Source organism: Salvelinus sp. IW2-2015, unplaced genomic scaffold (genome assembly GCF_002910315.2).
Source record: "Salvelinus sp. IW2-2015 unplaced genomic scaffold, ASM291031v2 Un_scaffold4905, whole genome shotgun sequence".
NCBI classification, from domain to species: Eukaryota; Metazoa; Chordata; class Actinopteri; order Salmoniformes; family Salmonidae; genus Salvelinus; species Salvelinus sp. IW2-2015.
In genome coordinates this window covers 449-11448 of record NW_019946174.1, presented here as the reverse complement: position 1 = coordinate 11448, position 11000 = coordinate 449, and the positions used below count along the sequence as shown (strand labels likewise).

Below are 11000 nucleotides of genomic sequence, written 5' to 3'. Positions count from 1 at the left end.
ATTTTTAAAAAGTTTGGAAATGCTAATTGAAAACCAATATCCCCATGTCTGTCCTGTTCTGAGGGTTGAAAGGCACAGGTTTGCTTCCGAGGTGCTGTCTATGGTTCTGAACTGTGATGTCGGTTTTGGCTGTCTTGAGAACGCAAAGCAGAGCAAGCGATGCATTTTCTACCATTTGGCTTTCCGTAGTAATGGGGTTTTGAAGGCGGTGCTTTTTTGTCGGAGGAGGGTTTTTTTGTTGTAGTTCTCGCCGAAACGCTTGAAACAAAACCAATGGCAAACAACTTTTCAAAAACGTGACTCTTCTCTAACTTTACCCATATCATGCCAGATCTGCCTTTGGAAAAGGTAATTCAGTTTATATTTTGTTGTGTATTTCGTTTTGGAACAACGTGTTTAGCACAATGCAACCATTTACGTAGACAGAAATGCTAGTTTAAGCTAGTTAGCTGATTGTGATAACGTTAGCTTCCTTGCCTAGTAAATATTCGTTTAGCAAGTGATGTAACATTTTGGAACCTTGTAACGATTACGCACTCATATTTGCCCGTGAATGGCTAGTTAGGGCTTTTTTACACATTTTTTGTTGACTAATGTACATCGACCAATTCTTTTTGCAGCTGCCAGATCATGTCATGTGTTGTATAGCTTAGTTGGCTAGCATCTTGGTTACAATTTTGTAGGAGCGTTTGCAATTGACAAATATTAGCTATAGTTGAACTATTCTTGATTCATCTCACAATAGCTCAGTGCCTACCAATGCCACGGATAGTTGTATTGCAATCGATCATTAAAATAACGATTTCTTTTCTTTTTATTAACATTGCTATCGGCAGGTCCGCCATCCCGTCATCTGTTGCCAATAACCACGGTGTTCTGTTCTTGCTCATGGAACATTGGTTGAAGAAGGCTAGTCATGTCCGTTCATTGCCGAGTTCCATCACCTCAGAGAACCCGTGCAGAGAAATATTAGGATACGAGTAATGGCACCTAACAGCTACTGCAAAAATATGTCAACCAGGGCTGATCTCTACATAACATGTCAACCAGGTTATCTGCATAATATGTCAACCGGGTTACTCTTGCATGAATATGTCAACCTGGGTTATTCCTGCATTAATATGTCAAACCGGGTTATCTCCTTGCATATTCAACCGGGTTATCGCTGCAAAATATGTCAACCAGGCTATTCTCTAAATGTCAACCAGGTTTATCTTGCTAATATGTCAACCAGGTTATCTCTGCATAATTGTGAACCGGGTTATCTCTGCATAATATGTCAACCTGGTTATCTCTGCATAATATGTCCAACCGGGGTTATCGCGCATATATGTCAACCGGGTTATCTCTGCATAATTATGTCATCCAGGTTATTCTCTGCATAATATGTCATCCATATATCTCGCATAATATGTCATCCAGGTTATCTTGCAGTAATATTGTCAACCGGGTTATCTCTGCATAATATGTCATCCAGGTTATCTCTGCATAATATGTTCATCCAGGTTATCTCCTGCATATATGTCAACCGGGTTATCTCGATAATTTATGTCATCAGGTTATCTCTCATAATATGTCAACCCAGGCTATCTCTACATTAATGTCAACCAGGTTATCTGCAATAATATGTCAACCGGGTTATCTCTGCTAATATGTCAACCTGGTATGCTTTCTGCTTAATATGTTTCAACCTGGTTATCTCGTGCATAATATGTCAACCGGGGTTATCTACTGCATAAATATGTCATCAGGTTATCTCTGCATAATATGTCATCCAGTTATCTCTGCATAATATGTCATCCAGGTTATCTTGCATTAATATGTCAACCCGGTTTATCTCTTGCCATTAATGTCAACCCCGGTGTTATCTCTGCATAATATGTCAACACCGGTATCTCATGCCATAATATGTCACCCGGGTTATTCTCTGCATAATATGTCATCCAGGTTATCTTTGCATATATGTCATCCAGGTTATCTCTGCATAATACGTCATCCAGGTTATCTCTGCATTAATAATGTCAACGAGTTCCAATTCTTTTGTTCGTGACATTTGATTCCCTACGGTGGTCCTTTTTTATGTTCTTTTAGGAGGGGACGAAATGAGAGCGAGTCCCAGCTGAGAGCTATTCTGTGAAGAAACACCCTCCGAAAGACCAGGGGAGAGCTTCTGGTTAGAGAATATGAAGTAAGATAAAATGCTGCCCGTTTATACTGTCGTCCGTTTAATACTGTCGTCTGTTTGTTTGTACTGTCTGTTTGTACTTGTCTCTGTCTCTGTCTTGTGACTGTCGTCTGTTTGTACTGTCGTCTTTGTTTGTACTATCTGTTGTTACTGTCGTCTGTTTGTACTGTGGTCTGTCTTGTTTGTACTGTCTGTTTTGTACTGTCGTCTGTCTGTTTTACTGTCGTCTGTTTGTACTGTCGTCTGTTTGTTGTACTGTCTGTTTGTACTGTCGTCTGTCTGTTTGTACTGTCCTGTTTGTACTGTCGTCTGTCTGTTTGTACTGTCGTCTGTCTGTTTGTACTGTCGTTCTGCTCCTTTACCTGTTTCCCCCTCTAGAGTTTGGCGTTCGCGAAAGTATTCAGACCCCTTGACTTTTTCCACATTTTGTTACGTTTACAGACTTAATTCTAAAATGGGTTTAAATTTGATGTTTCCCTCATCAATCTACATATAATACCCATAATGACAAAGCGAAAACAGGTTTTTTTAGAAATGTTTGCAAATTTATCAACAAAAAAATAACCTTATTTACATAAGTTTTCAGACCCTATTGAGAGACTCAACATTGAGCTCATGTTCATTTCCTGTTTCCATTGATCATCCTTGAGATGTTTCTACAACTTGATTGGGGTCCACCTGTGGTAAATTCAAATAAGATTGGACATGATTTGGGAAAAGCACACACCTGTCTATATAAAGGTCCCACAGTTCACAGTGCATGTTAGAGCAAAAACCAAGCCATGAGATCGAAGGAATTGTCCGTAGCACTCGGAGACAGGATTTGTGTCCAGGCACACATCTGGGGGAGGGTACCAACATGCTCATCACCTGGCCAATACCATCCCTACGGTGAAGCATGGTGGTGGCAGCATCATGCTGTGGGGAGTTTTTCAGCAGCAGGGACTGGGTGACTAGTCAGGATTGAGGGAGAGATGAACGGGACAAAGTACAGAGAGATCCTTGATGAAAACCTGCTCCATAGTGCTCAGGTCCTTAGACTGGGGGCGAAGGTTGCACCTTCCAACGGACAACGACCTAAGCACACAGCAAAGACAATGCAGGAGTGGCTTCGGGACAAGTCTCTAAATGTCCTTGAGTGGCCCAGCCGGAGCCCGGACTTGACCCCGATCGGACATCTCTGGAGAGACCTGAAAATAGCTGTGCAGCGGCGCTCCCCACCCATCCTGACAGAGCTTTGAGAGGATTTGCAGAGAAAGAATGGGAGAAACTCCCCAAATACAGTGGGTGCAAAGCTTGTAGCGTCATACTCAAGAAGGCTGTAATCACTGCCAAAGGTACTGAGTAAAGGGTCTGAATACTTGTGTAAATGTGATGTTTCAAGTCGTTGTTTTTTAATACATTTACAAACATTTCTAAAAACGTGTGTTTTGTCGTTATGGGATATTGTGATGTCATTATGGGGTATTGTGATGTCAGTATGGGGTATTGTGATGTACATAGTCCATCTGTAAACTACCCACCCAATTTACCTACCTCACCCCCCATACTGCTTTTATTTATTTACTTTTCTGCTCTTTTGCACACCAGTATCTCTTCTTGCACATGATCATCTGATGATTTATCACTCCAGTGTTAATCTGCTAAATTGTAATTATTCGATTTATTGCCTACCTCATGCCTTTTTGCACACATTGTATATAGATTCTCTTTTTTTTCTACCATGTTATTGACTTGTTTATTGTTTACTCCATGTGTAACTCTGTGTTGTCTGTTCACACTGCTATGCTTTATCTTGGCCAGGTCGCAGTTGCAAAGAGAACTTGTTCTCAACTAGCCTACCTGGTTAAATAAAGGTGAAATAAAAAAAATTAATAAAAAAAATGTCAGTATGGGGTATTGTGTGTAGATTGATGAGGTAAAATAACTATTTAATCTATTATAGAATAAGGCTGTAACGTAACAAGATGTGGAGAAAGACAAGGGGCCACAGTACTTTCTGAAAGCACCTTGTAGCCTACATCAGGGTTCTCTCTTTTGGGGCTGGGGCCCCTTTTGTGATAAAACATTCATCTGGGCCCCCTTTTGTGATAAAACATTCATCTGGGGCCCCTTTTGTGATGAAACATTTTCATCTGGGGCCCCCTTTTGTTGGATGAAACATTCATCTGGGGCCCCTTTTGTGATGAAAACATTCATCTGGGGCCCCCTTTTGTATAAAACATTCATCTGGGGCCCCCTTTGTGTGAAACATTCATCTGGGGCCCCCTTTGTGATGAAACATTCATCTGGGCCCCCTTTTGTGATGAAACATTCATCTGGGGCCCCTTTTGTGATAAACATCATCTGGGCCCCCTTTTTGATGAAACATTCATCTGGGGCCCCTTTTTAAACTCAAGTGAGATAAAAAAATAGCATACAGAGTTTTACTATGACTTTGGCGTTATGACTGGACGAACCAAGGCTCGAGCCCTGATTCGTCGTTAACATTTTAATGGCCCACCTCTTGGCAATGGAGAGAGAATTTTCTAGCTAATATCCTGCAATTCAACACATTTCATCATGGGGCAGAGAGATTTAGTTGTTTGAAGCTTTAATTCTAATATCCTGCAATTCAACACATTTCATCATGGGCAGAGAGATTTAGTTGTTGAAGCTTTAATGGTAATATCCTGCAATTCAACACATTTCATCATGGGGCAGAGAGATTTTGTTGTGAAGCTTTAATTCTAATATCCTGCAATTCAACACATTTTGCCATTACACTTATTCCACGTATACTTTGGACAAAATTAATTTAAATATGTTAGTTATATTTACAAATTCTGAATAATTCAGTGCCCCAAGTTTGAGAACCCCTAGCCTACGTCAGAGATCCTCTTATTACATCAGAGAGATCCTCTTATTACGTCAGAGATCCTCTTATTACATCAGAGATCCTCTTATTTACATCAGAGATCCTCTTATTACATCAGAGATCCTCTTTTACATCAGAGATCCTCTTATTACATCAGAGATCCTCTCATTACATCAGAGAGATCCTCTCGTTACATCAGAGAGATCCTCTCGTTACATCACAGAGATCCTCTCGTTACATCACAGAGATCCTCTCGTTACGTCACAGAGATCCTCTCGTTACGCACAGAGATCCTCTCGTTACGTCAGAGAGATCCTCTCTTACGTCACCGAGATCCTCTCGTTACATCACAGAGATCCTCTCGTTTACGTCACAGAGATCCTCGTTACGTCACAGAGATCCTCTCGTTACGTCAGAGAGATCCTCTCGTTACATCACAGAGATCCTCTCGTTACATCACAGAGATCCTCTCGTTACGTCACAGAGATCCTCTCGTTACGTCACAGAGATCCTCTCGTTACATCACAGAGATCCTCTCGTTACGTCACAGAGATCCTCTCGTTACGTCACAAGAGATCCTCTCGTTACGTCACAGAGATCCTCTCGTTACGTCGCAGAGATCCTCTCGTTACGTCGCAGAGATCCTCTCGTTACGTCGCAGAGATCCTCTCGTTACGTCACAGAGATCCCTCGTTCGTCACGAGATCTCGTTACGTCCAGAGATCTCTCGTTACGTCGCAGAGATCCTCGTCGTTACGTCGCAAGATCCTCTCGTTACGTCGCAGAGATCCTCTGAATCACTATGTGACTTCTATATGTAATTCTATGGTGGGACATCTTGTCTTTTTTATCATTCAGGATGAAATGGAAGGTCTCCTCAAAGAGAACGAAGAGCTGAGGAACAAGAACCAGAGCCTGGAGTCCCAGCTGAAGACGGTACTAGACCCCTGTACTATAACAGCCAGCCAGAGAGAAGCCCGGGACCTGGAGCCCGGTGTTGTGGAAGAGGTGGAGCAACAAGCTGAGAGCAGCTACAGATGGCTACAGCCGGATCAAACTGGACGTGGAGAAACTGAAAGAGGTAATAACAATAGGATCCGTCGACGGAGGAAGCTAATCGCACCTAACTCGTTACGATGAATCCTTTTTATAGTCCTTTTTATGTTCCTTGTACGCGGTGCGCACTGCGCAAAAAACAACGGAAACCATCATTGGAATGTGTGTCAATTAAATCAACGTAATTGGGGTCGTTAAAAGTGTCAATTAGACACAGGAAGTAAACAGTTTTGTCACTGTGGTATCATCAGATCAATGTCACATACACACATACAAAGATGACAATACACAAAGTAACTGACAAATAATGTCTGAAATTTGGGCGGTTCCAGAATGTAATAGAATATATATATATATGAAATAAGAAGTCGTGTTTTTCTCTGCTCAAGGCTAAACAAGACGTTGCGGTGTCAGACTATTGACCTGGTTCAGGAGAACGTGAGGTTGAAAGCCAGGTTGCCAGTAGAATCTCCTCAGAAGTACGTACTCGTCTTTATGTTTTACTGTTGTGTGTATTATGGAATGTTCTGGAGTGGTTTCAACTGGGATGGTAACGGACGACTGGGTAGAATGTTCTGGAGTGGTTTCAACTGGGATGGTAATGGACGACTGGGTAGAATGTTCTGGAGTGGTTTCAACTGGGATGGTAATGGACGACTGGGTGGAATGTTCTGGAGTGGTTTCAACTGGGATGGTAATGGACGACTGGGTGGAATGTTCTGGAGTGGTTTCAACTGGGATGGAACCGATGACTAATCTACCTATTTTTATTCAGGTTTCAAAATAAATTAGTTTTTTGGTCAAAGATTTAAAATATTTGATCCGGAATCCATTTTGTATGTTTGATAAAAAGGACTATAAAAAGGATTCATCGTAACGAGTTAGGTGCGATTAGCTTCCTCCGTCGACGGATCCTATTCGTTATTACCTCTTTCAGTTTCTCCACGTCCAGTTTGATCCGGCTGTAGCCATCTGTAGCTGCTCTCAGCTTGTTGCTCCACTCCTCCACAACACCGGGCTCCAGGTCCCGGGCTTCTCTCTGGCTGGCTGTTATAGTACAGGGGTCTAGTACCGTCTTCAGCTGGGACTCCAGGCTCTGGTTCTTGTTCCTCAGCTCTTCGTTCTCTTTGAGGAGACCTTCCATTTCATCCTGAATGATAAAAAAGACAAGATGTCCCACCATAGAATTACATATAGAAGTCACATAGTGATTAAGAGGATCTCTCTGACGTAACGAGAGGATATCTCTCTGACGTAACGAGAGGATATCTCTCTGACGTAACGAGAGGATATCTCTCTGACGTAACGAGAGGATATCTGATGTTGATTATTCAGAATTCGTTTTTTTATTTTTTATATTTAAATTAATTTTGTCCAAAGTATACGTGGAATAAGTGTTATGGCAAAATGTCTAGAATTGCAGGATATTAGCATTAAAGCTTCAACAACAAAATCTCTCTGCCCCATGATGAAATGTGTTGAATTGCAGGAAATTAGCTAGAAAATTCTCTCTCCATTGCCAAGAGGTGGGCCATTAAAATGTTAACGGACGAATCAGGGCTCGAGCTTTGGTTCGTCCGGTCATGCACAGCCAAAGTCATAGTAAAACTCCTTGTATGCAAATTTTTTATATCTCACTTGAGTTTAAAAAGATGAAGATGAATGTTTTATCACAAAAGGGGACCCAGATTAATGTTTTATCACAAAAGGGGGCCCCAGCCCCAAACAGAGAAACCCTGATGTAGGCTACAAGGTGCTTTCAGAAAGTATTTTGGCCCCTTGACTTTCTCCACATCTTGTTACGTTACAGCCTTATTCTATAATAGATTAAATAGTTATTTTACCTCATCAATCTACGCACAATACCCCATACTGACATCACAATACCCCATACTGACATCACAATACCCCATAATGACATCACAATATCCCATAACGACAAAACAACGTTTTTAGAAATAGTTGTAAATGTATTAAAAAACAACGACTTGAAACATCACATTTACATAAGTATTCAGACCCTTTACTCAGTACCTTTGGCAGTGATTACAGCCTTCTTGGGTATGACGCTACAAGCTTTGCACACCCGTATTTGGGGAGTTTCTCCCATTCTTCTCTGCAGATCCTCTCAAGCTCTGTCAGGTTGGATGGGGAGCGTCACGGCTCAGCTATTTTCAGGTCTCTCCAGAGATGTTAGATCGGGTTCAAGTCCGGGCTCCAGCTGGGCCACTCATGGACATTTCGAGACTTGTCCCGAAGCCACTCCTGCATTGTCTTTGCTGTGTGCTTAGGGTCGTTGTCCTGTTGGAAGGTGAACCTTCGCCCCTAGTCTAAGGACCTGAGCGCTCTGGAGCAGGTTTTCATCAAGGATCTCTCTGTACTTTGTCCCGTTCATCTTTCCCTCGATCCTGACTAGTCTCCCAGTGCCTGCCGCTGAAAAACATCCCCACAGCATGATGCTGCCACCACCATGCTTCACCGTAGGGATGGTATTGGCCAGGTGATGAGCAGTGCTTGGTACCCTTCCCAGATGTGTGCCTGGAACAATCTGTCCTCCGGTGTACGGACAATTCTTCGATCTCCATGGTTGGTTTTGCTTTTCTAACTGCACTGTGAACTGTGGGCCTTATAGCTAGACGGTGTGGTGCTTTTCCAATCATGTCAATCTTATTGAATTTATCACAGGTGGCTCCAATCAAGTTTGTAGAAACATCTCAGGATGATCATGGAAACAGGATGACATCAAGCTCAATGTTGAGTCTCATAGGGTTCTGAAAACTTATGTAAATAAGGTTATTTTTTTGTTGATAAATTTGCAAACATTTCTAAAAAACATGTTTTCGCTTTGTCATTATGGGGTATTATATGTTAGATTGATGAGGGAAACTCAATTTAAACCATTTTTAAGAATAAGTCTGTCACGTAGCAAAAGTGGAAAAAGTCAGGGGTCTGAATACTTTCGAACGCCAACTGCTAGAGGGGGAACAGGTAAGGAGACAGACGAAGTACAAACAGACAGACGAGCAGTTACAAACGACAGACGACAGTTAACAAACAGCAGTACAAACAGACGAGCGACCGTACAAACAGACAGTACAAACAAACAGACGAAAGTACAAACAGACGAAAGTACAACAGACAGACGACAGTAACAAACAGACAGTACAGACAAACAGACGAACAGTACAAACAGACGAAGTTACAAACAGATTAGTCAAACAAACAGACGAAGTAACAAACAGACGACAGTACAAACAGACAGACGACAGTTACAAACAGACAGTACAAACAAACATGACGACAGTATTAACGGACGACAGTATAAACGGGCAGCATATTTATCTTACTTCATATTCTCTCAACAGAAGCTTCCTGGTCTTTCGGAGGTGTTTCTTCACAGAAATAGTCTCGCTGGCTCGCTCTCATTTGTCCTCCTAAAGAACATAAAAAAGGACCACCGTAGGGAATCAAATTCACGAACAAGAATTGGAACTCGTTGACATATTATGCAGAGATAACCTGGATGACGTATTATGCAGAGATAACCTGGAATGACTATTATGCAAAGATACCTGGATGACAATATTATGCAGAGATACCCGGGTTGACATATTATGCAGAGATAACCGGGTTTGACATATTATGCGAGATAACCGGGTTGACATATTATGCAGAGATAACCGGGTTGACATATTTAATGCAGAGGATAACCTGGATGAATATTATGCAGCGATAACTGGATGACATATTATGAGAAGCTAACCTGGATGACATATTAGCAGAGATAACCCGGTTGACATATTTGCAGAGATTAACCGGTTGACAATATTATGCAGAGATAACAGGTTGACATATTATGCAGAGATACCGCGGTTGACATATTATGCAGATAACCTGGTTGACATTATGTAGAGATAGCTGGTTGCTATTATGCAGAGATAAAACTGGATGACATATTATGCAGAGATAACCCGGTTGACATATTATGCAGAGAATAACCTGGATGACATATTAATGCAGAGATAACCTGGATGACATTTTGCAGAGATAACCCGGTTGACATTTATGCAGAGATAACCTGGATGACATATTCTGCAGAGATAACTGGATGACATATTAATGCAGAGATTTAACGCTGGATGACATATTATGCAGAGATAACGGTTGCATATTATGCAGCGATAACGGTTGACATATTATGCAGAGATAACCGGTTGACATATTTGAGAGATAACGGTCGGAATATTATGCAGAGATACCCTGGTTGACATATTATGCCGAGATAACGCTGGTTGACATTATGTGAGATGCCTGGTTGACATATTTTGGCAGCGATAACCGCGGTTGACATATGCAGAGATAACCCGGTTTGACATATTAGCCAGAGATAACAGGTTGACATATTATGCAGAGATAACCGGTTGACATTATTAGGCAGATAACCTGGTTTTGACATTAATGTAGAGATAGCCTGGTTGACATATTTGCAGTAGCTGTTAGGCATTACTCGTACCTATAATTTCTCTGCAGCGGGTTTCCTCTGAGGTGATGGGAACTCGCATGACGGACATTGACTAGCCTTCTTCAACAAAATGTCCATGCAGCAAGACAGAACAGTGGTTATTGGCAGCAGATGACGGGATGGCGGACTGAAACGATAGCAATGTTAATAAAAGAAAGAATCGTTATTTTAATGATCGATTGCAATACAACTATCCGTGCATTGTAGGCATGAGCTATTGTGAGATGAATCAAGAATAGTTCAACTATAGCTAATAATTTTTGTCATTGCAAGCCTTCCTTACTAATTGTAACCAAGATGCTACGCTAACTAAGCTAACAAACACATGACATGATCTGCAGTGCAACAAGAATTGTCGATGTATTAGTCAACAAATGTTG

General features: G+C 41.6%; 1 protein-coding gene across 1 annotated transcript in view; it reads right to left on the bottom strand.

Moving 5' to 3' along the window:
* Positions 1–10747, bottom strand: part of obi1 (ORC ubiquitin ligase 1) — a gene marked incomplete at its 5' end in the record, with an annotated part of 13597 nt that extends 2850 nt beyond the window's left edge. The window contains 5 exon segments of the mRNA XM_070441823.1: positions 6977–7248; positions 9446–9532; positions 10601–10656; positions 10659–10706; positions 10709–10747. Of these exon segments, the coding sequence (XP_070297924.1) occupies positions 6977–7248; positions 9446–9532; positions 10601–10656; positions 10659–10706; positions 10709–10747 (502 nt within the window).
* Between the last annotated feature and the right edge of the window lie 253 nt (positions 10748–11000).